Genomic DNA, 24,746 nt, shown 5'->3' on the forward strand with positions numbered 1-24,746 from the left:
AGCTTTGGGTTCGGGATCACGCCTCGGGTGGGGATCCGCCGGGGGGGATTGCCCCGGGCCCCGGGCAGGGTGGCGGCGGCCTATAGATGGGATAAAAATATAATAGGAATATTTTTTTTTTTGGAAAAAAAAAAAAAATTTTAAAATAAATTTGGAAAAGAAAAAAAAAAACCGTGCTATATTTTTTCTATTATTGGTCAGTAAATTGGGAGCTCCGCTTTTAGGCTTGGCTAAATCTATTTAATAAGGGCTACAACTCATTTGCACCTGTTAAGTCTCCTACATTTATCGCTATGTCGTCTGCTGTCATTCATAGGCGGAGGCGATAGAATGTGGAGAAGTCCGATCCCAAGAAGACACTTCTTAATAGAATGCTACCCATATTGTAAATCTACCGCTATATTTGCCGCTTGCTGGTTATTTCAATTAAATGAATGTGTCAATCTGTTTACAGGCTCTGCCTTATGTTGTCATTTTACTTGGTATGTTATTCTTCGTCTACGCTGTCATCGGAATGCAGGTGAGATACGAATACTAACTGATCCCCGACGTTAAATAATACAGAAATAAAATAATACAGCGTGTGGATATCGATGTTACTCGCAGCTACCTATCTATTTTCCTCACAACCCCACTAGCCGAAGGAGAGTGGCCGGAACATCACAAGCACGGACATGAAAGCGAATGAACCCCCCCACGCGCCCCAATGGAGGGCGCGCGAGAGAGAGCCACGAACTGAACATCATGAAGCGCAACCGTCAAACGTCGCCGTCAACGCACATCACACACAAGAGCAAACTACCTAATCAGGGCATTGTCTTTTTAGTTGTTTGGCAGGATTCGTCTCAGTGAAGACTGGAGCAGACAAATAAACCATCATAACAATTTCCGTAATTTCTTCATGGCACTTCAAGTCCTTTTCAGGTAGATAACTTACTTATTTCTCGACAGTATTAATAAAAATAGAAGGACCTACGATCATTCCTGCCCCAATAACTGCTGCTGTTACTCAGTTTTATCTTTGAGTAAGGATTGAGGGTCTCCTCTTGGTGGATGTAACAAATCCCACTAAAATTTTTCCTTAACCCGCGACTGTCCTCGGGGCTGTTGCATATCGCCATTTCGTCAACCTGACGCCGCTCGTGTTATTTTCTAATTGGTTAAAAATATTTCCGCCCTTATGTAATAAACCAGTGAAAACACATCCTCATACAGAACTCAGACAATTTCGTTTAAACTTTGTTATTAATCCTTCTTCTACAGAGCCTCTACAGGCGAGAACTGGCATAAAATCATGTTGGATTGTTTTGACGACGCCAAGTGTGACTCTGATGAAAAGAAGACCTGTGGCAGCACCGTCGCTTCCATCATCTACTTCTGTACTTTTTACTTCTTTTGCACATTCTTGGTAAGTACTCTTAAGAGCCGTTTACACATGTCCAGCCACAGTGGCAGCACAAGGCGCACGCAAAGCGGCTGCTCAGTGTGAACTCAGTGGCAACACGTCGAAGTAAATGTCTGCGTTTGCTTTTGTTTTACGTGCGTTTTACGTGTGATTTTCTACTTGGGATTGAGCAACGTTTGTGATTTCTTTTCACGTGTTGACCTACTTCTGATTAGGGAGGTGCGGTGGGGAAATAACTGACTGGTTTGACTCAGTGTTTTCATAATAGTTATTTTACATAGCCAGTAACAAGTCAATCCCGGGCTATTGACAACAGAACTTAAATGGCTCCTAAATTCCAACAGTTTACTGTAGACAGTTTGTTTAGCCAACATGTTTCTTTTGTTAATTCTTTGTCATTTTTCGGAAGCAGTGAACTGGTGAAATATTTGCAAACTTCTTGAATTTATTTTAACATTAATTAAGGCCTTGTGTTACATTAATGATATACTTTTTTTCTTTCAGATGTTGAATCTATTTGTTGCTGTTATTATGGACAACTTTGAATATCTAACTCGAGACGAGTCCATTCTTGGTCCCCATCATCTTGATGAGTTCGTGAGGGTCTGGTCCGAGTATGACCCAGGCGCCACGTAAGAACAGCAATGACTTTATTTGAGAAATCTATGAAATCGACACAAAAGGCGCCTAGAACCTTCCTAAGCATATAAAAAAACCATAACTTTCATTCTACTTTGGATGGTTATGGAATACCTCTTGGTCATTTCCTCAACGGCTTGGTCATTTCCTCCGGTCCGGCTATTTCATTTTTACAGCTTTCCCAAAGAAATACTTGGTGTATTGCTTACATAATCAATCGTTAACCCACAAACCCTTACCCGTTTTCTTAGAAGGGGCTGTCACTCGAAACGTGAGCTGTTCAGCACTGGCGCTTGATCTTATTGTGGTCTTGTTGTGGTCTGGCCTTAACAATTGTATCTTAAATTACAGTATGTGTAAAGCGCATTTGAACATACACATATGGAAAATGCGCTATATTAATGCATTATCATTATCATTATCATTATTATATCCAAGTTGACAATATAATAAGTAAGTGATGTGATTTGGCCCAAAATCTTTTATCTTTTCAGAGGACGGATTCCGCATACAGAGGTGTACCGCTTGATGTGTGACATGTCTCCCCCGGTGGGGTTTGGAAGAAAATGCCCAAAGTTTATCGCTTATAAGGTATTTTATTTGTTATACGAGTTGTACAATATGATGTCAACTTTGCGTCCTTTAGTCATGGTAATTAGTAAATCCTGAAAAATATCCAAGAATGTAGAAACAATGATCCCCAATCAGAATTGCTGTTTGCCTTTGTAAAGACACTGTAGAGAACCTTTTAGTCATTCAGAAATTATACCGGCAGGGGTGGTGACTGTCCTCTTTTTCCTTCGTCATTTTCTCAAATTTAGACAGTCAGTTCTTCTGCTAATCTTTTATTTCAAGTTATTGAGAGGATGAAAAAAGTTACTCTCTAAATCTGAGAAGATATCGCGGAAATTTAACTGATAGGACAGAACCCCTGTCTAAAATGTATGTTAATACTAATGTTTTTGTCTTTGTTTTGCTTGCTGTACAGTTTTTGTTGTTGGTTGTTGTTGTTGTTCGCTTTTCTCGATTCACGTCCCAACATTCTACCAATGCAAAGGCAGGAATGAACGTTTCCATTGATTGTTTTATAACGATTTTCGTTTTGTTTTTCCTTTTACAGCGCTTGATAAAGATGAACATGCCAATAATGGGTGACAACACGGTCTTATTTACTTCCACCTTGTTCGCGCTTATCAGAACAGCTCTCGGGATATTTAGCACAGGGGACCCAGCATACGCCGACAGTGAACTCAGAAGAACGATTAAAATACTGTGGCCAAAAACGTCCAAGAAGATATTGGAAAAAATGATTCCTCTTCAGTCAGGTAAGAACACGCTGACATTGTACACCGATGTAATTTCTTCAGTTGATTTCGATGCCGAACAGATTTTTCGACCGCATGCTCTGAGGATATAGAATCTTGCTCCTCGTAAAGAAATACTTATTAACGCCCTGATTGGTTGGAGAACGCCGAACGAGTTTTATAACCAATGGGCGTACGCGTGGGACATCAATTTGGTCACGTGATGTACTCAGTTTGAGATCAACATTAGATATTAGAAAGTAACATCGGATCCAATCTTATTTGATCAACTCGCCCAAGAATTCACGCATTCCCCGGATGTTCTCACGGTAGCTTACGTCAAAAGCATTCATCTTTTGCATCGCGACTTCTCTGATCACAACTGGGTGCTTAGTTTTTTCTCGGAGTAGGCATTAAGATGCGTGTCCACTTCCAGGCTGTTTAAACCAATAAGTGTTACACCGTGTGACGTGTTTCGATGTATTTCGTTTTATTGCAGTCTTGAGTTCTCAACAAATGACCATCGGCAAGATCTACTGTGCCAAACTGATTTTTGAAAACTACAAACACATGAAAAAGAAGCGCCTTGAGAAAAAGAAGAAGGTACGAACATTCATCCTTTTAAAATAATGCTGATGGTATCGCCGGATACAGATCCTTTTGCAACATCGAAGTCAATTTGCTTGTTGGAGTAAATTTATAAGGCGGCAATGAAATGGAACAGTGAAAGTGTTAGGATTATTTCTTTTTCTTGTTTGTTTGTTTGTTTGTTTGTTTGTTTGTTTGGGGGTATTTCTAGTTTTCAGCCAAACATATCGAACAAAACAAAAATTGTGAGCGCAGACTTTATAAATATTCTCAGCCAATTGCCTGTTCACAATGGAATGACCTGTAAAGAGAAAAAGTCAGGAACAAAAAATAAAAATAAAATATTCTCTCAGTTCTAAAACAATTGTTTTGCAGAGGAGGCCTTCGTTATTTCGTCGGCTCGTCGGAGCTCTACGAAGTGGTAACTCGAACTCTGACGACGAAGAAGCTGAAATTAGGGCTTCACCCGATTATTTAACAGCAACAAGAAGACGATCAAAAACATTAACATCTCTTCCATCAATGTGAGTTGTGTCATACAATATAATACAATACAATACAATTTTAATGTCCATACGTGGGACGAGGTCTCCCTCAATGTCCGAGCCAGAGGCTCATCTATAAAACGTAGGACTTAAAATTAAAATACACTATTTCTTTTTCGTGGTGATTAAAGCTAAGATCTTACATCTTTTTTCTTGCCCAGCGTTCAAACGAGTGAAAGTTATATGACCTATCTTATTGCTTAGGCTTGTGTCAGTTTTTTAGTTTCGAAAACGCTTAAACGCCAACAGTTTACGCTACTCTGGATGACTTTTGATGATCAAATATTATTATAAAAATAGAAACTACGCCCATTCATTAAAAGTCGCTTCCTGCTAAAAAGAGATATAAAAAAATCAATTAAATATATTTGCAAATGGTTCCAATCAAGTTCAATCATGCGGCTCTGTTACCTGAACTGTAATTAAGATGTTACACTGATTCGCTTTTCGATTGCCCAAACATAGTTCGATCTTGTAGTTCAAGCCCTAATACATAAGATGAAGTCGTGCATTAATTTCTGTTTTCGTTCCAATTGTACAGAAGTAAAGAAAAACAGGAAGTGTTAAATTCCAAGCGGCGGATGCATCGCTCGCTAAAGTTCTTCAGTAGAAGACCATTTGGTCGATCAGACAGTTACAGTGAAGATGAAGACATAAGAGGGACCAACAAGTCTGTTCATTTCAAGGTAAGTGGATGTTGATGAATTAAAGGTTGGTTTTCATATGATCGCACCGATCGTTTCTATCGCATCGATCGTTTGCAACTACTGAGACGATCGTAGGCGATCGAAGCGAATGGAAGCGATCGGGGGTTCTCATATGATCGCCCTGATCGCCTGGTATCAGCGAAGAAATACGAAAAACAATCATTTTAGCCTTATAGATCCAACACAATGGCAGCCTTCAATGAAAGAGCAAAACTCGTGGCCTCCTATTTCTCTATTTTTTTTTACTATCCCTTCTTCGGAAGGGATAGTAAAGCTAGAAAGATAGAACACGGACGATCCAAGTGATTGACCCAATCGCCGCAGACGGTAGCGATCGTCTGTGTAATTTTCTCAAATAATTGCCTTAATCGCAAGAAAACATTTTTAAATGACAAAGACGATAGAAACGATCGGGGCGATTATATAAAAACCAGCCTTAAGTAATCGAAATTGATTGTGTTTCGTTATGGTACAGGAGGCTCCTATGGACCTTACCGATATCAACCCAACTATTATTAGCACAGACACAGAAGACGAGGACCATGCAGACGGCGCATGTCCTAAACTTAAAAGGAAACCATCAAAGCTCAGCTTCAAAAACCCAGTGGTAAGGTGGCTTCACTGTTGAACTCTTAAGCTACAATGTTTAAGGGGGCACTGTCATTTTCGCATGATTTCTAGACTTCATAGAAAACGAGTGAGGATGGAGATGGACAAACTTGAGAGCGACAGGCTCATTTCATTGTCGGCTTGGCTAATTTCTTATTAGTGTCTTAGCACATTCGCCACGTGCACGAGAGTGCTTCTTAACTATTATCTAAATTTTCTGGGAGACAAACAAACATCAAGCTCACTGTTGTTGTTGTTGTCGTTGTTGTTGTAAGTAGACATAACTAAAGCAAGATTGATCCAAAAGTCTAAGTTGCAGTGAGAAGGGGACGGAATTATATTACTGTTTTAAGTGTCTTATTATTCTCTCCTGTAAACTCGAAACTCATTTCCGCTTTCCAACGCATTCTACCTATTATTCTACTATAAATGTATTATTCTATACTATAAATGTGTTGTTTCAGTTTAAAATAATAAGTAACTTTCAGGTCATAACATAAGGGGCAGTAATTATTAAATAAATATAAATAAGGGATACACAACAACATAACTACTAAGGCTGTTTTGTGACTTGATATCCTAACTGCAAATTAACTATTAACTATTAATTAGGCTGGCATTATCACTCAACATTAAATTTCCTCTCTTTTGAAGAAATGAACGTCGACGGCCTTGAACTAACCTCGGGTGAATACAAAATATTTTGGCTACGTCTGACACTCTTTACGTTATATGAGCAAAACATGCAGTGAATTGGAATTTTTAAAAAAAAAATCATAGAAAAATAGGTATAGGAGTAAAGAGCCGGCTCAATAACAATAACAAAGAATCTTTTTCTCATTTGAACCATACTTTTCAGCCAAAAGGAGAGACGATTGAAATGGAGTGCATGCTTCCTAACGGTTAGTCGTTTGAACTAATACTGACATTTATTTGACCTGCTAGTCAGTCCAATGGCAATAACTTACTGGCCGATCGACAGTGTAGGATTAGTAATGTCACTTTTTCGCAAAGCAAGCATTTTGAGAGAGTAACTTCTGATCAGTCTGTTATCTTACTAACATCTGCACTAAAACTGACTCAATTTAATGAACTCAAAGTAACAATTAAGCCGAGCCTTTACAAAATAAAAATGGTTGCCACAGTAATAAAGGAAAATTGTCCAAATTATCATCATTATCATTTCAGTGTTCATTATAGAAGTGTTTTAAAAATGCCGTATTTTCTCAATCAATCCCCTCCCCCCCCCCCTCTTATAAACGCCCCTAAAATGCAGTGAGAGTCTTCTCTCCACAAAACATGAGCATGGAGGTGGAATATTAGGGAAACGTAGAATTTGAAATCAGGACCTGGACCTTTTTCGATCGAGGAAATACGGTAATTAGATATTATTTCTGGAATACTAGTTTTAAATGTATCGCAATTAAAAGTTAACAATTTGCTTCTAACTAATAAAATAGAAACTTTTAGGAGAAGAGTCTGTGAAGTTCCAATCATTTGCAAGCAATATAGCTTAAAAACAGATCGGTTTTCCGTGAGTTTCTGTTTCTGTTTCTGCATGGAGCATGGCCTCGGTTCATTTTATGCACTCCTTTATATTGCAAGTAGTGACGCCCCATCTGACCCAGTTTAACATGTTGAGCCACTTTTGAAAGCAAAGTAATACCAATATCGATTTAGTGTTGGACCCGATTTTAAGCAATGTTGAGCCAATATTAAGACCATGTGGCGTAGTGTACCAGTGTTGGATCAATGTAGGAGTGATACCACCGTAAAAGTCTTCAGTGTAGCTTGGTGTACCTATAAACATCAAAGTGTCGCTCTTTTGCTTGTCGAAAGTAGGGCAGGTTTTTATTTGATTTTTCGTTTTATTTTCGTTCATCATCCCATTTTAATAGGGAACTCTAGTCAATCTGATCAAACATGTCTGTCTTGTTTTGGCCAATAAGATGCCAAAACCAAAATCAACTTGCTGGCGGGCCTCTTCCCACACCTGGGACTGGTTACAATATGAGACATAGTGATTGGCTAGAATTAGCCAGCTGTCATTACTTTGTTAACTTTCATGACAGTCATTTAAAATCTGCTTTATTGTAATATATATCCATGCATCACGACTTTGTGTCATTTCCAGGCTCTGGAGGACGAGATGGAGACAGCTAGCTTCGAGAGTCGCTCGCGTTCCTCCACTGGACTATCCTCCCCACTCTCCCTACCCATGGTGAGAATAGAAGTGACGTCACCACAGCCATCTGGTGCTCAGGGGCATGGAGAGGAGCCACCTCAAAGATTAGTAGGGGACAGATCATTGATGGTTCTTGATTTCCCGGATGTGATAAAATCAGCAGAGAGCAGTCCTCGGCACTCATTGATACCCCTTAGCGAGTTTTACGAGACACAGGGGAGAACGTTGAATGAGCGAAGGACTAGAGAAATAATCAATCAAATCAATGTTGAAGTAGCACAAGCGATTAACAGAGGGCAAAGTCCGTATTATATTTATGGAATAATGGATAATGATGAGGAGACCTGGTGCTGACATTTTACTGATGCGTGGCATTCGGGTTTTTCAGTAACAATGTGAAAGAAACTGTATCAAGAATGGAAAAATATACGCTAAGTGGTTCGAGATCGAAAAGTTGGAGTCTGGCAAGAACAAAGACGCTATTTTCGGAGAAAAGCTGTTAACCTGGAAGAAAGCTTGAACATGTTATAACGTCCTCGTTCTTTTAGTGTGGACAGGAAAAACGCTCGGAAGTAAAAAGAAGTTAAATTATTCAATATACAACGTTCGTTACGCTTAGAACATATTTTTGGGAAGCAAGTTTATTTTATTTCGTTGTCTTTTTTTCATAAGTTCGTTTTTGATAAATTTATTGTGCATAAGAACTTTGACACTTGGCTATTATCGGCGAGAATTTTCCAAAAAAATATAAATCAGTAATGTTAATAAGAAAGACGTTTACAGAATACTTATCATCTGATGCATGCGGCAAGTCATATCCTCGTTAACTTATTTTTTAAGCAAGTACTCTTTCATCGTTTTTTTGATGTATCTCTAGAACTAAGATTGAAAATTACCAGTACAATTTGAATAAAATGAGCTGCATTTCACACAAATTATATTCCATTCACACCAAAATCTACGACAGTGTAATAAATAGCTCTCACGTGTTGTTTCAAGACATGCAGAGTAAGGTACTTTCTTGCATAAATTAATTTAAAAACCGTGTTTTAGTAAACCGCATTTACACTTGTTTAGATTTGGTGTGGAAGGTATATAGATTGTAATTTCTTTGCAAACTAAGACTGTAGGAGAAAGAAAATTAAAGAAACGTTTTTCCTTGTACAGTTGAAAGCCAAAGAACAAACACGATCAACAATAACCTCACTTTTATTGAAACTATTGATCTCTTTATAAATTGAATTTGTTTCAATTATCATGTGATATTTGATTTGCTCTATACATATATACATTTACATTAAGGTTAATAAATTTTTTGTAAAAAGAAATATATGGAAATTAAAATTAGAATTTTTAATAAAGTCAAATGTCGCAGAGTTGATTCATAGATTACGTTTAAGTTTTCTAGTCCTTTTAGTGAATTTAACCTATATAGTGTGTTCATGGCGGCCATATTGGAGGAGTGAAACAATAAAATGATTTTCCTTTGGGGAAAAAAATCATTTTTATGCAAATATCTCCAACATGGCCACCACAAACACACTCAATAGCGAGAAACGAGTACGACGCGTATTATCATAAAAGACTGGGGAGGACTCAGGAAAAAAGTTTCGCTGAGCAAATTATGAACATGAAAGCGTACATAATAACAGTCCTTTCTTATGCCGACCACTGACAGCAGGACTTGGTTGTTTAGGACAAGATTAAGTTTTTTAAGGATTGGCATGACAATGAATTTGACAACTTTGAATTTTGCTTTCTTCTCTGAAGAGAGGATGAAACAAGAGAAGACATCCCATGTCCCATGATCGTTTTCGGTTTTTTAAATCTATTATTTCAGCGAGAGATCTACGAGCCTGCACATTATTACACCTTTATTTTGTTGATGGTTCAGGTCGAAGCCGGTATGTCAAAACAAATAACGGGTCCCAGTTATTGAAATGTCAGGGTGCATTTCGATCTAAAATGTTTAATAAACGAGAACAGAAATATCAAGTAAATTTCATTAACCAGGGAAGTAAAGCTTCGTTTCCAATAACCTGAAATTTATCATTTCACTAAGAACTTGTTTCGCAAGTCTGTTTATTTACATAATATTTTTTATCAAATTTCTCCACATTGTTTTGAGATTCTTCTTCGATGACGATTTTAATTATTTATGGTTACGCACGTGGGTTCTGGTCTATTCTTTAATGGCAGCTGCTTTTTGTTTTTCTCTTAGCTTAATGGGCGTCTATAAGGTTCAAATTGTCACCTGGTCATTCGTGACAAACATTAAAATATGTTTCATCATTTTATCGTGGCTATACCCTTTTTTTAGAAACAGGCTGATAAATCAGATCAATAAATCGGAGCTTGAAAATCAGTCATATGTATAAAATAAGGAACTACCTTCATGAAGCAGAACTGTCCACTGTTTTCTGTGTTTATATTCCAGCACATTCCAACACCTTGATCTATTGAGATTTTTGATATTTTTACGCCTCATTTACTTGCTTCAAGTTGACATGGCGTAAAAAAAGCATTAACCCTTCGCTTGAAGCGGTTGTCTATAACCATGCAATCTTCGATAGAACACCTTTCACGGTCTTTCTCCCATTTATCACCTTGACACATGTGCAACATCAAAACTTATCCTGGTCGGGTAAGACGGAAGCATTTGGCAAAGGTTCTCACTGAAACAAGCAACTCCATAACAGTTCTGTCCGCCGTAGGACATCATTGCTAGATCACAATGTTCCACATCGCAGCATTTGGCGATACATTCCTTCATGTCTTGAACTTTACCAAGCTGTTTAAAATGATCAGGCTTGAGCGAATCATCTGTTTGTTGCCTCTCTGAGGAAGTAGGCGGTGTACACTTGTGTTTGGGAACAGAGTTGCAGTCAACCACGAAAATCACTGCACGAGGAATAAAATTAAACCAACCTTTTTTAAGTAACAGAAGGATGATCATTCAACGCAAAGTTGTCCAACTTACCCTGTGCAAAAGCTAGAAATGTAAACGTTCTCTTCAAGAAGGTCATGCCTGTCTTTTTTGTTTTTAGCAAGTAGTTCACGCGTTTACACAAGTACTGAGACATGAACACTGAATTCAGTGAGCTGTTCATGCGATATTCTTGTTATTTAGCACGCGTAACACTGCTATAACAGGTGTTACGGCGTCAAGCAAATAGCAACGCTGATTGGTCGTTTGACTGACACGGTACCTGACTACATTTAGGTACCAAAAGACTTTTGCACAAATATTCTACTAGCAGTGTTTTAACTGGTTTGTTTGTGACCCTTGATACACAAAGTTCAAAATTCTTTTCTTCAGTTATTTGCATTGTGTAGCCTTAATTTCACTAGAGAAAGGGTTTTCATGGTAACACATACATCTAAACAGTGATCAATCTAAAAGGCCAAAATCTTTGGTAAAAAGTCAAAAATATTTAAGGATTTAAATTATTTTTCATTCAGTCTTCTCGAGCGCAGTGACCCACAATTACCGGCGTTTAATCTGTTACGGTATCTGTACTACAGGAGCTTTCACCCTGGATGGGATGGCAATCCATCACAGGCTACCCCCAGCATATTTTTCAGGTTGTGCTTCCGTTGTTAGCCATTCATGAAAAAGTTGTTTCGATTTAAAAAAAAATTTAGTTACAGTTAACACAATTTGCATACGACATCAATTATAGTTGTAATCAGCCTTTAAAGAGCTTACAAATAGTAAAGTAAAGTATACTTGAAAGTTATTTTAAGTAACTGATGACTTCGTGTCTAAAAGAGCTAAAATTTCTCAAAATATATACAGACAATAGTAGAGTAAAAAATCATGCTATAACCTGGTGCAGAAACAAAAGCAGAATCTGAGATGGGTAGATATTCAAGGAAACAAGGTTTACAGCAACATGCAGCAAGTGTCCCCAAGATGTCATGTGTTTATAAAAGAACTGATTCTTAACAACAGAGGTGCTCACGTGCACACAGAGAAAAAATGCCTCTCAGTTTTCTCGTTATAACAGACATTGCAGCCTGGAATGTTTTTCTATCTCGGATTCTGCCCACTTGCCTTTTCGTATTAACGGTTAAAAGGCATCTCATATTGTTCGGGTAGAATTATTCCTTAACAAACCAGTGCAACGCCTAGCGGTTTTTGCTTCATTTTGCCTGGTAACTGTATTTTTGATAAAAGCAATGCTTGTATTACAGATTCAGACCCAGAGTTGTGGTTTTTTAATTTTTTAAAAAAAGGTCATTATAAGTCTTGCTCTTCTTCAGATTTCTACAGAACGTATGTTTAATATTCGGTATAAATGTCTTGTATGGTATAAAGGTTTAATGTTGCCGATGTTCCCCTATGACGTCACAATCTTGCATATGTAACGGTTTTATTTGTTGAATGTGCCTAAGAAATTCAGCTGAACAAAGGACAAGCGACGGACAGAATGCTGATACCGTCTGTGTAAAGTGTGATGACAGCTGTCAACTCTGCAGCTGCCACGATAAGAAGTTTCAGGCAGACAAGTTCTAGATTGTGGAATATACTTTTTATTTCTATATTTTATTTTTATTGCCGGAACAACTCTTGCACAACAGAGACCATGGCGCCCTTAAACAGCGGCTACAAGTATAGACACTGTCTTTGTGTCTTCAACCGACTACATCACTTGAAATATACAGTAGCCGAACCTTCACTACCTGATTCCGACCCGATTACATTCAAGGGAAACTTTGGCTTCGTCGTAATATAAATGCTGCAGTGAAAATAGTTGTGTGCAATTTCAAATAACTTGGTTGGCTGCTCGTCTATGAACAGAGCACCTGTCAGTGTGTTGTGACATTGTGGATACGCTTTTTGTTTGAAGTCAAACATATTTGTGCTTTCACGCCCTAATAAATGTAAACTGTTGACTGGATCGGCTGTCTTGTCCGTGATAATACTTTCGCTTTGTAGCAAAGAAATGTGTTTTGGACGTTTCAGGGGACCCTGTACTGCTTATACACATTTTGTTCTTTTTAACGTGCTTTTCTGCGTAGGTGGGTAAACGGAAATTGGTGTTCAAATTATCTTCTCTGAATCTTCAAGTGATATTTTGCTTGTTTTAATATCAAAGGTTTTACAGGAAGTTCAGGTTCATGGCTTGACCGAAGAGAGTGTCTTCCAGTTGCTACCTTCGATAATACAGTTATTACAACTGCTCAGAATGCAACAGTGACCAAACACTCGCTTGGGCACTATAAGAATATTTCAAGTTGTGTGCTGGACTGTTGTGGCAGAAAAAACTGCGATCTTGTATTGTTCGATGGCAATTTGTGTTATGGCTTGTTTTGTTCAACGGAACACGTTTGCCGGTTTCAAACAGCCCGGGAAGGACAAAGGTCATTTCAGGCTGTGTTGCTAAATAATGCGTTTAAAGGTAAGTCAACTTTAAACTGATCGGCTTGTTTGGTTTGACAATGCAATATATGATCTAAATATTACAATAAACAGATTTACTTTTTTAAAGAAATAAACACCTTATTAAACAGGCTATATATAACTAGTTATGCTAAACCCTAGCCTCAAATTAATTCCTATCATATTGCCAAGTACTTTTCTTTTTTTTTTTTTTTCAATGGCCATGTTCTCGTTGCAACCGTATCATTTATTACACAGAGTTTAATTGTTGCTCTTATGGCATTTGTGATCTGTCAAAACATCGAATGCGCGTGTCTTTGGTCAGATTGATTTGCATTGCTTCTGCATGTGTTAATACAAATACATTTCAGTTTTAAGACAAATAGTAGATCACTTTTCGTTAATGACATTGAAAAGTACTTTTATAATATTCCCAAAAACGTCAAGACTATTTCAAAGTAAATAATATTAGAATGAGAAGACGAACTGGTAAGAGAGGTCTTTGACCCGCAAGAGCGGGTACCAGCACGTATAAGCAGAATGTTTTTCTTCTCTTCTTTTTTTCCTTTTTTTTTTGCTTAACGATCTCCCTTTTTAAGTCGAAGCAAATTTTCTAACTTTACAAAAATGCCCAAGTCAGTAATCTAGTTTTCAGACTTACCCGTTATAACACCGAATCGAGACTGTCTTGTCTGTCATTTCACAACGCATGCGTATAAGTCATGTATAATAATTCTACACATCCATATTGCATAACGGGAAAAAGTACGAAAGAGGGTAATTGTATCATTGCCAATACTGCCTTACGAAAAAGTGTTCCCACAAATTCACCGTTGTATTAATTTTTTTGGAGGGGGGGGGGGGTGCTCAGCGCTGTAATAATAACAATATACTTAATTGACCACTCCCCCAATAGGGTTTTTAAGGGCCAATGTGAAACAAACATTGTAAATGAACATAACATGGTTAAAAATCCCGACTGGAAGGAGGCAGACCAGTTGGTTATTTACAAACGCAACCGAGGAGTTGAACTCGGGACCACCTTGAACAACACCAGCTAGTGGTCAGAACGGGACTCGAACCCTCGACCTCCGGATTACAAGTCCGACGCTCTAACCACTCGGCCACGCTGCCTCCTGTACGTTGCAGTAGGTAAAAATCCCTTCGATCATACTAAATTTACTGACGTAAAAATTATTAAAAATATATAAAATAAATAACAAATGACGAATGATAGTAAATATAATATTTGATGTTAAATCTAGCTCATACAGGAAAAAAAATCCTAAAGGACAAAGAACAATTGCAAACTACACAACCTAACCATCACTTTGGCAGTTCAAACATCACCCAAACAAAAAGAGTTGACGACACAAAGAACAGATCAAGCAGCCAAGAGGATAGGCAAGGGGGGCATGAGGCTTCCCATGCGAAACAGCAACTTAAACTTACAACTAGCAAGAAAAAGAAAGACGCAATGAAGCATCGTGCTGCCAGGACAAAATTCAAAAGTAAAGCCCAAGTTACAAGCGTAAAGGACAATAAATATGTACACAACGATAATAAAAAGTGTACCATCATTGAAATAGCAAACAACACCACTTTACATTCAGGCATGAGTGCAGGAAATTTTAAACTGCATGGAAAGTCAAATAACATTACACATTGCGCAGAACTTTGTTGTCAGGACCGACTTTGTGACATCGCTCTTATCATGACTGACCGTTGTTACACTGTGCAGTGTTATAGCATGAAAGATTGTCAATCCAAGACTGATTCTGAGGACAAAGTCTCCGATATTATAGTAGCATATGTTGATAATCCTTCTAAGGAGCTCAACAATGGCAGCTGGCATGCCGAGCAAGCTAAACATGGAAAGCATCAGGTGGAAATGAACAAGAAAACGGTGGTGCCTCATCCAAATGAAGGTAACGAATACGTCACATGATGACGTCATGCCATGTAGGGCAAAGCTTTTGAATACAGTCGAAACGGGAGCAAATTGTGATACAGTATGGGGACAAAAATTTAGCATATTTACCATTCAAACTTTATCTAGAAACTGAGGCCATTTAAAAATGTTTCCACTCGCCGAAATGTTCACTTGTAACTATTCTAGTAACTGGTGGTTTAAAAACCTGTCTTTGCTCTATCGTTGGTTCCGATCAAATTCCATCAAGGCGATACATGGTCGAAGATTTTATTCTCAAACACACCATTGACACACAATTGAAACTCATTGATACCCTTTTTTGCGCCTTTGAATAACCTTTTAAGACATGTTTTCAGATATACTTCACTCAATTTTTAGCCCAGTAGCTCGTAAGAGCCAGTCTGGGAGCTTATCTGCGGTTTTCGTATATTTGTAACACAAAGGAAATAGGAGAAGTGCTTCTTTTTTGTAGCATTTTGTTAGACTTTTTCAACAGCCAGGGATCGACGGTATACCAACGCCACTTAGGTCACATCCCCAATAACATTAACTTCGTCGTGTGACCATTGCATTCAGTGGTTTATTATATAAACAGGCATGTTAACTGTTGTAAAATCTCCTTGTTATGTTTTTCATTTAGGTAACATAGGCGACATTCTCGATTCAATCCGGTTCCTAAACGGACCTTCCACCGTTACTTCAGACATGAAGTTCAGTTTCCTTCAGCAATGCGCTATGTATGTTGAACCAGAAAATTTTACAAAAACCGTTCACAGCTGGGTTACACCGCGGTATAGTCCTGTTAGGTATCTTTACCAGACTCCCAGTGGCACTTCTCCGCCTCTTGGCATGAGATCTGCTGTACCACTTGGAGGAATGGGCACAGGTAATGCAGTTATGAAATAACTATTATTGAGTAAAAACTGATTTCTCTTGCTTGAGCTAGATAGAGTTGGATAGATAATTCCTTCAAGAAACGTTACGTTATAGCAAAAATGCCTCGTGCTGAGCGAAAAAGAAACATACGAGATTCTCCTTTCTCATTTCTAGGATCACTAGAGCTCAGAGCTGATGGATCAATTCACGAGTGGACCCTTGAGAACCAGTCTCCTGGTGGCTCGGTCAAACTCGGCCCGGGTGCATTGGATAAAACAGTATTTGGTGTACGAGTCAGCTCTTCGTTGGGAACACAAGCTGCCCTGCTACGTACACATCCTCCCCCTGGGTACCCTGGCGTGCAAGGACTGTCGTACTCAGGCTCTTTTCCAGTGTCAAGACTCAGTGTTAGGGACGAGAGATTTTTTGGAGTAGAAATGGATTTATTTGCGTATGGAACTCTCCGCGCAAGAAAAACTGATTCATCTTTTGTTCCTGGTGTAACGTTCACACTGAGTGTTAAAAATCCAACTGAGAAGGCAGTGAATGTGTCTTTCCTGTTAAACATTCCTCTTGGTGAACAACCAGGTACTGTATCATACAAGAGAAACAGTGAGTTTTGTTTCCTCCAGACCCTCAAAACGTTTCTCTAGGCGTCTTAATCATTGATCACCATTAAACTTTCCCACGGCTGCCTAAAACTGACATTGGCATCTAAAAACTCCATGGTGTCTCTGGGTTGGGGTTTATAGTGCTACGGTTTATGTTACTTGCCCTCGAAAATTCAAAACCGAACAACAATCAGTCAGAGACTGTACAACAGTGTGTACAAGGATCTCAGTATGTATAGAGCTACCTCATGAGTTATTATCGGATGGAATCTCAGACGTCTTTTGCTCTTGAGAGAAAGGATATGGCCATGGCAGAACGCTGTCACGTGACTATGTCAATCATCCAAATTACCACGGCTATCTTTATGATTTTGAAAACGAGGAGGCAGGATTCTAAAAAGGGCCTTCCCTTCTAGTTCTCCCTCCCCTTCAGACGCCGGCCACGCAGGCTACCTAGCGCGCGTATTTAGGATGTTTGCTTCAGGATACTAGCGGTATTGTTGGGTTTTAAATCCCGCAGCGAAGTTAAAACCCAACAATACTGCCAGCTACGCAGACTAAAAGCAAACATCCCTCCCCTTATTTTCGCCCACCGTGTTTTCCGCTGCTCCCCAACAACTAACCGAACGCCAGGTTACGAGTTTTACCTTTACATATTTTGTTTGCGCATGCTTGTTCTTTCACACTCTTCAGACACATCAAGAGATGGTAACAATATAGAGACCATAGTTGATGTGGAGTCATCAGCTCAGTGTGCTGCCATGTGTAATGAGGATGATCGATGTTTGGCGTGGAGCTATGACAAAAACAACTGCTCCTTGAAGGACTCTATGCCGCTACACGCGTTCAGGGCTGACGTCACTTCCGGTGAGCCGAAGATGGAGATTTGGTTTATTTTATAGATATAAATTAATTAGATTGATTGATTGTTCTATCGACGAGCGTTCTTTCTTTCATCCGTTCGTCTGTCAATACCGCCAGCTACGCAGGCTAAGAGCAAACATCCCTCCCCTTATTTTCGCCCCCTTATTTTCGTCTGTCTAGCTGTGGTTTGTTGGTTGGCCGGGCGGGTCGGTTAATCGCGGACCATCATTTCAGGAGGGGCTGGGGTAAAAAAAATATTGAAAAATAATTGTTTGCAGGGCCTAACAACAAATCTCTGTATAATTCTCCAGGATAATTGCAGCGCGTTAAAATAACTTTTGGCAACTTTTCAAAAGCTTAAACCCTTGCGAAATTACAAGAGGTTTTGATTGGGCAGTTTAGATTTCCGAAACATACAAGTCACGTAAGAAGTATAAACTTGCGTGATTCTTACATAACGCAACGCATAATTTCTCTCGTGATGATAAATTTTAACAAAACATTCTCATGTCAATAATTTGTAGGCGTCAAAGGACGATGGAAAATAAATGGTGAAATGCTGACTTGCAAGCGACCCGGAAACTTCCCTAACAGCGGCAGCACTACGTTGATGTCAATCAACACGAACAAGCCCACGTTTGCTGTCACAGATGACTTCCGGTCGGTGTGGGAAGCGTTCGAATCGAGTGGAAGGTTGAGAAAGAGAATCGAAGCTACAGGCTTTCATGGAACGATTTCTGTTGGTGCAAGGTTACCTTCTGGTATAAGTGAAACATTGACATTCATTTTATCCTGGTATTATCCTAACAGAGATCACTCAAGACAAAGAGTCGGTCAGTATTACAGGTAAGGCCATGGCCGTTCCCGAACGGTGCGCGCAGTGTGTCGAAGTTACCGGCGTGCTTAAAAGTGGTTGTTCATATGGAATTATACTGGGCATAGTAGGATATACTTGCCTTCGAATGGCTCCTTTTGGTGTGAAAAACACGTCTTGTGCGTATAAATACCGGTAGAGATTATTGATTGATACTTAACTGCTTTTCGCTCTTTCGTGGCGGACAGTATTATTATTATTAGTAGTAGTACGCTGAATTATATTTCACGTGCTATGCAAGTATATTAGCTTTTGTTAACAATTATCGAAGTAGTAATTTCCGACAGAAAAGAACTTTTTTTTAATAAATTTTCCTCTGTTGTTCTTCCCCGGTGTGTTCAAAATCCGAATATAAATCAAATATTTACGAAAATTTTAACTATTGCTCCGCCGCCAATGACTTTAATGTACACTGAATATGTGTGTGAAAAAAAGCTTTTCTCTTAAGGTACATCATAGATGTGTGAAAGATAGCTTGTTTCTGCTGGAAAAAAAAGAATAACAAAAAAGAGAAAAAATTTCGTATTTAGAAGAAAAAAAAAGTTGTCGACGAGGATGGGATTCGAACCCACGCGTGCAGAGCACATTGGATTAGCAGTCCAACGCCTTAACCACTCGGCCACCTCGTCCGGTGAGAAGTAGAGTGAGAAATTTAAATAATTATTGCTTGACAATGAACCGCCTGACATTAAATTTGCATAAAACACTTGAAAACAATAACATTACCCTGGTTGCACAGGTTTTCTTTCTTTTTGTACTGAACGAAAAAGCCGCCGCGGCATATCAAAGTAACCTTTGTTCTATATAAGCTTTCTTCGCAGTGGGTCGAAGCGAAAGGAAAATCATAATCGTTTTTCGTGGCTGAAGTCCGATTTATATTGAAAAGAAAAGATAAGAACATACTGAAATTAACTGTTCAATATTATGCTAACGATCAAAATAATAAATAGGTTTCCATATTGCTGATCAAAACTACAGTCCAGTGCATTCAAAACGTTTTATTCGATCGCCGACTTTGTACTTCAATGTTCGAACCTGTAAAACAGTTTCTCGACCTCTCTTGAAAGGCTTTCACGTTTGCCAATATCGCGCTTGTCCGTCGAATCGCGCACTGAAAGGAACTGTCTTGCGAATATGGAACTGGAGGTTTTCTTCAAGTTTGTCTCGTGACCTTTTTGTTTCCCGCAATATTTTTCTTCTAGCTGTTTTCTATCGCTTGATTTCTATTTGCTTTTTTTTTTTGCTTTCCTTTTTATATTAACTCCCCGAGAAATCATTTTCTTTCCTCTCTTCTCTCTTTCATATGACGGGGCCGACTGTACAATTTCTAGATTCTTCACTGAAGTGTTGCTTTCTTACCTAGTCAAGGCTCGCAAACCTTTACTGATACTTGCTTTCCAATAAAAAGCAACAGAAATGTGATTGCTCTTATAACTGTATGCACCCTATAAATGAAACTCAAAAATACAATGACGATTACAGTAAGAATATAAAAGATATATTGTCTTTTCTGACATGATGAGTACTGAGTTTGGTTTTTACAAAGGTCATAAGCAAGAGAGTTGGTCCGCTCAACCAGTCATGACAAATAACTGATGCAGAAATCGACAGAAAAAACAATTTTATTATGATATAGGGAAAATAGTAACTGAACATGATAATTAATGCACCATGTTAAAATTGTCGCACGAAATTTTTAACTGCTGCACTAAATCGCTTGCTATTGTCTGTAATGTTTTTTTTTTTTTAATTTTCAGCAAGTTGTTCAATTCCAGTGAGGATGTGGCCAATCATATGCGAGATAACCTTCTCGCCAACTTGAAAGACATTATTTCTTGGCAGTCAAACATTCTTCCACCATTGCCCGTCTCCTCTCCCCCTCAGGATCACGCTGTTCAATCTTCGCTCCCTGATTGGCTTCAAGATCACCTTGTCAACAGTTTGAGTTTCTGGAGAAGTGGATTCCGAGTGGCTGACGGCAGGTAACAGCTCACGCCACCACGCAAAAACATAAAAGAAAAATTAAAGTCATGTAATGAGAAATAATTCTACTCTGCGACGGACACCTCTATAAGACGGACACTTGACGATGGTCCCTGCCGTTTTTCAGTCATTTTACTGTAACTTAACCCCCTATAAGACGGACACCTCTCAAAGACGGACACTTTGAAACAGACAACGAACACTTAAAAAGTGCTTTTTGTTAACGAATTTTACTTCAAAACTTCGTATCAACATAAAGAAAAGCTAGTTAGCCCCTATAAGAACATTACACTTACCAAAAACAATCCGTTATAGCGGATTACTTCTAAGCTTAACTTTGTAGGTGTATGGGCATCGATGAGGTCGTTTTCTACTTTGAGTGTAACAGTCTGTAGAAGTTCACAACTTTTGCTCTAACAAACGAATACGGTTTTTAAACAGACTTCAAGCAGACATGTATTCATTGTGCATAGCCGTTGAGCTTTATTATCTCAGAACTACTGGTGTCACGTTACCTCGACTCTCTATAAGGCGGACACCTCCCTAAGACGGACAGTATGGGCCGGTCCCGATGGTGTCCGTCTTAGAGAGAGTTAACTGTAGACGCAAGAAAACCTGCTACGAACGATGCAAAAAAGACGGTCACGACAAAAAGACAGACAGACAGACAGACAGACAGACAGACAGACAGACAGACAGACAGACAGACAGGCAGGCAGGCAGGCAGGCAGGCAGGCAGGCTGGCAGGCAGACAGACGGATGGGCGGGCGGGCGGACGAACGGACAGATCCACAGACATTACACATGCATTAAAGGAGCTCAAAACTTATCCAGTTCGTCGTTCGCCTAACACCCCGGCAGTCCTTCTCTTCTTGCAAACTAAGTCATGACGTTACAATTTTGTGAATTTTGGTGGTCCATTTTGCTTGCCAATATTAACCACTCTTAATCATCCTTTTTCTTATCCAGATGGCGACAGTGGGAGGCATTAGACTGTAATGATGTCGATTCAGTACACAATGATTTTCAGAGAGAACTGCCTTACCTTATGTTTTTCCCAGAGTTACTGGAAAGCGTCGTGAGAGCCTGGGCTCGATACCAACACCCAGCTGGATACATACAGGAGACTTTGCAAAAGCAGTGGGGATGCCATAACCTGACAAACCGGTTAGATACCCCGGGCGGGAGAGTCATGGCTGACGTCACACCAGCCTTTCTTGCTCAGGTACAGCCTTGCTAAGTGCGAATAGTTGTTTTCCGATGCAAGATGGTTTAGTGTCTTAATGAAAACCGCTTTCACCTCCAAACGGCAAATCTAATTTCCCTTTATCAATTTCTGTTTAACCTTCAAATAATAATTGTTAGTATGCAAAGTATGTCCTAATTCTCTTATCTGGCCTTTTCAGGAGCCCAATACACGGTCTTTAAGATTATTTTCAGATTTTCTCTCCTTTTATTTTACTTTGTTCTTTCAGTTTTATCACCTTTACCTATGGACTAACAATCAAAGGCTCCTGCAAGACCTCTGGCCAGCGGCTCGCAAGGCACTGATTTGGCTCATGCATGTCAGCACAGGGGGCTCAGGTCTCCCGTTTCATAAAACCTGCACTTATGACATCATTTACCTTGAGGGCTACGAACACACGACTTACAACAGTGTCATGTATCTGCTGGGGTTACGGGTTGGACAGGCTCTAGCGGAGACGCTGGGAGAAACAGAACTTGCTCAGACGGTTCAACAAGCGTTTCAGTATGGAAAAGCAAAAATGGACAGGACTTTGTGGAATGAGGATGACGGATTTTATCACTCATGGTGGGATCACAAAAAAGGCTCTCCTGACTGGCTGATGACAGACTCTTTGTATGGACAAGTGAGTAGTGAGTGATTGGTATAGGATAGATAGATTTTATTAGTATAAACTCATTGCAGCCGTTGGAGGGGCTTAATTACGAACTACTTTGCAACTGTACAATGATAATCATATTGTACAAGATAAAATAATACAAACTATTTGTAATTAAAACTATGGTTCATAATGAAATTGTTACAAATCGGTAGCTCAAAGTATCGTGTGCAGTAAGTGGATTTGTTACGTGGCGGCAGCAGTTCATGTAGCTTCTGGTTTGGGTCTCCTATAATTTGATCGAATAAAGTTTCACTCAATGCCTGTCTCCTCTCATTCAGTGACGTGATGCCTGCAGCTACTAGAGCATCAGCATACGATAGGTCGGGATATATCCGCAGCGCGCGCTTTTGCAGTCTTTCCATGTCATTAGATAGGTACTGCGGCAACGCATTATGGAAGACTTGGCACGCGTACTCTAAAACAGGAAGGATGCATGTTGTATAGAACATCGTTCGGGCTGGCCTTCGCGCGCTTTAGCTGCTTTAGAAAATACATGCGTGTTGCGGTCTTCTTGCAAATAAAGGTTGAAGCCGTTAATCCGTATTTTAACGTTTCCATCAGTGAATGTTTCAGGCAAATTGGTATTCGTCGACTAGTATATATTAAAATAGTGTTACTATGTAATGGCTGCCGCTCACAGGTCCTCACACACCTAATTCTCGTATTTGGCAGATGTTATGACTGCCGCTTAAAAAAAGTGCCGGCCGGTTGTCCGAGACAAGTATTTTTTACTACTTGGCACGTAACAAGCATGCTTGTCCGAACAGCAAGCTAAGAATTCAAGTTGTTTTGAGCCCTGGTTGCCTGACAACTTTCTTACTTTCTGAATTGTCTTTGGAAAGCTCATTTTTAAATTTGTAATTGAACGAAAATAAATTTTATTTCTGACCAAGATTTCTAAAACAAAGTATCTTATATACTCTCCAAGTTAATTTTCCTGATTTTTTCTGATATAGGTTTGGGCCTATGCTTTGGGTCTTGGAAACCTTCTTGATCCTGTTAAGATGAAAAAACATTTGCAGAAAGAAAGACAGCGTAACGACACGCCTTATGGACTGCGCGTGCTCACACAAGGTATTGCTGTAAAGAAAGCAACCACAACTGTCAACAAAATAACGAGACAGAAAAGAAAAGTACGCAGAGACGAGGCTGTAGCTCGTTTGGACAGCTTCTTTAGTGAAGTTAAAGGATTACAAACAAAGTCACACGTTGAAAAAACTCTGGACTCTCCAAAGTTAACTGTGAAGAAAACTTCAAAAACCAAAACTAAAATAACTAGCAAGGTCACACGTGAACTGCCTACAACGAAACATCCGGCGAAGAAAATCGAAATGAAAATAAAGGCAACAAGAGACAATAAAGCAGCAAAAAATGCGACTGCACTTAAAAAACAAGGGCATCCAAACAAAATAACCTCAGTGCCAACTATAACACAAAAAACTCTTAATCACAAAAACTGTTTTGCGCTTGAAGAAGAGAGCAAGTTCAACTCAATTTGGATGGGAAGTGATGCCGATTGGACAACTATGAACATTCACCTGGGAATGGATCCTAAAAAAGCACTCAAACAAGCTGAGAAAGCGTTAGAACATTACAGAACAAAACTAAATGACTTCTGGAATATTCACGGTTTGACTGCTGGCCAGGGTTATGGCGTAGATGGTCAGCCATGGTGTACGTCACATTATAGTTTTCATATGGTTCTGTGGCATATCCCGCTGGCTCTCTCTGGTCAGCGGTATAGTGCAGTGGAACAGAAATTGACGTTTGAACCGAAATTAAACGTCCCGTATGCTCTTCCATTTTTCACTCCTTTTGCGAGCGGAACAATTCAAGGAAGAAAGCACAACAAACGGACTAAATATATGGTGACTGTGACATCTGGGAAACTCGAGCTTAAGTTATTAGCTATATCGAAGAGTATGTTTCCAAAGAATAGAATTAATTTGAGTCAGGGCGAGTATGTCACTTGGGAAAGCGAGTAACTTATTCGCTATTTTGATTTAGCTTGCCTTTTGTATAATAACAATGTGTTGTAAGAGAGTTTAAGGCCCTTCGAAGATTTTACTGGGCATCTCCCTCCTCGCCACCATCCGTGGATCCTTCATATTTTAAGGCGGTCTCATGTTTACCATCGAAACATTCCTTAAATATTTTTGTACATTTTTTTCTGTAATTAAACTCATATACTTTAAACTTAGTTTACTTTGGATTATCTTGACCTAACTTTTTTATTTGGTATAAAACTAACGAACGTTAGGATTGAATCATAACTTTGTTTCTACAAGACTGTTAAGGCAGTTCCCGCAATAGGAAAAAACTTGTTTACA

General features: G+C 39.2%; 3 protein-coding genes and 1 non-coding gene across 7 annotated transcripts in view; 2 read left to right on the forward strand and 2 right to left on the reverse strand.

Moving 5' to 3' along the window:
- LOC144651094 (voltage-dependent L-type calcium channel subunit alpha-1D-like) overlaps positions 1-9,012 on the forward strand; it is a 40,790-nt gene extending 31,778 nt beyond the window's left edge. For 2 of the 3 annotated variants that reach the window (XM_078510973.1, XM_078510972.1), the window contains 11 exons: positions 455-520; positions 827-924; positions 1,264-1,408; positions 1,910-2,037; positions 2,539-2,635; positions 3,165-3,369; positions 3,848-3,951; positions 4,312-4,460; positions 5,023-5,167; positions 5,664-5,795; positions 7,932-9,012. In XM_078510973.1, the coding sequence (XP_078367099.1) occupies positions 455-520; positions 827-924; positions 1,264-1,408; positions 1,910-2,037; positions 2,539-2,635; positions 3,165-3,369; positions 3,848-3,951; positions 4,312-4,460; positions 5,023-5,167; positions 5,664-5,795; positions 7,932-8,336 (1,674 nt within the window). In that variant the 3' untranslated portion in view covers positions 8,337-9,012. Of the gene's footprint in view, positions 1-454; positions 521-826; positions 925-1,263; positions 1,409-1,909; positions 2,038-2,538; positions 2,636-3,164; positions 3,370-3,847; positions 3,952-4,311; positions 4,461-5,022; positions 5,168-5,663; positions 5,796-6,656; positions 6,700-7,931 lie in introns of all 3 variants that reach the window. The other variant, XM_078510974.1, reaches the window with a different exon arrangement.
- A 304-nt stretch (positions 9,013-9,316) lies between these two features.
- On the reverse strand, positions 9,317-11,256 carry LOC144651112 (uncharacterized). Its single transcript, XM_078511004.1, has 2 exons — positions 10,963-11,256; positions 9,317-10,883 (listed from the first exon to the last, which is right to left on the reverse strand). The coding sequence occupies exons 1-2, from the start codon at positions 11,090-11,092 to the stop codon at positions 10,585-10,587; spliced, it is 429 nt and encodes a 142-aa protein (XP_078367130.1). The 5' UTR covers positions 11,093-11,256; the 3' UTR covers positions 9,317-10,584.
- A 1,656-nt stretch (positions 11,257-12,912) lies between these two features.
- On the forward strand, positions 12,913-24,616 carry LOC144651095 (uncharacterized). Of its 2 annotated transcripts, none has more exons than XM_078510975.1 (11): positions 12,913-13,007; positions 13,085-13,387; positions 14,634-15,296; positions 15,942-16,187; positions 16,352-16,765; positions 17,482-17,655; positions 18,177-18,498; positions 20,284-20,508; positions 21,479-21,734; positions 21,985-22,380; positions 23,373-24,616. In XM_078510975.1, the coding sequence occupies exons 1-11, from the start codon at positions 12,932-12,934 to the stop codon at positions 24,399-24,401; spliced, it is 4,104 nt and encodes a 1,367-aa protein (XP_078367101.1). In that variant the 5' UTR covers positions 12,913-12,931; the 3' UTR covers positions 24,402-24,616. The 2 variants fall into 2 exon arrangements, with proteins under 2 accessions (XP_078367101.1, XP_078367102.1); XM_078510976.1 differs by having other exon boundaries at positions 14,643-15,296.
- Positions 19,074-19,155, reverse strand: Trnas-gcu (transfer RNA serine (anticodon GCU)). The gene has a single exon. It is a non-coding gene; the product is annotated as a tRNA-Ser (tRNA).
- Positions 24,617-24,746: the final 130 nt, after the last annotated feature.

This window comes from Oculina patagonica, chromosome 4 (genome assembly GCF_052425735.1).
Source record: "Oculina patagonica isolate OP01 chromosome 4, crgOcupat, whole genome shotgun sequence".
In the NCBI taxonomy this organism is placed as follows: domain Eukaryota; kingdom Metazoa; phylum Cnidaria; class Anthozoa; order Scleractinia; family Oculinidae; genus Oculina; species Oculina patagonica.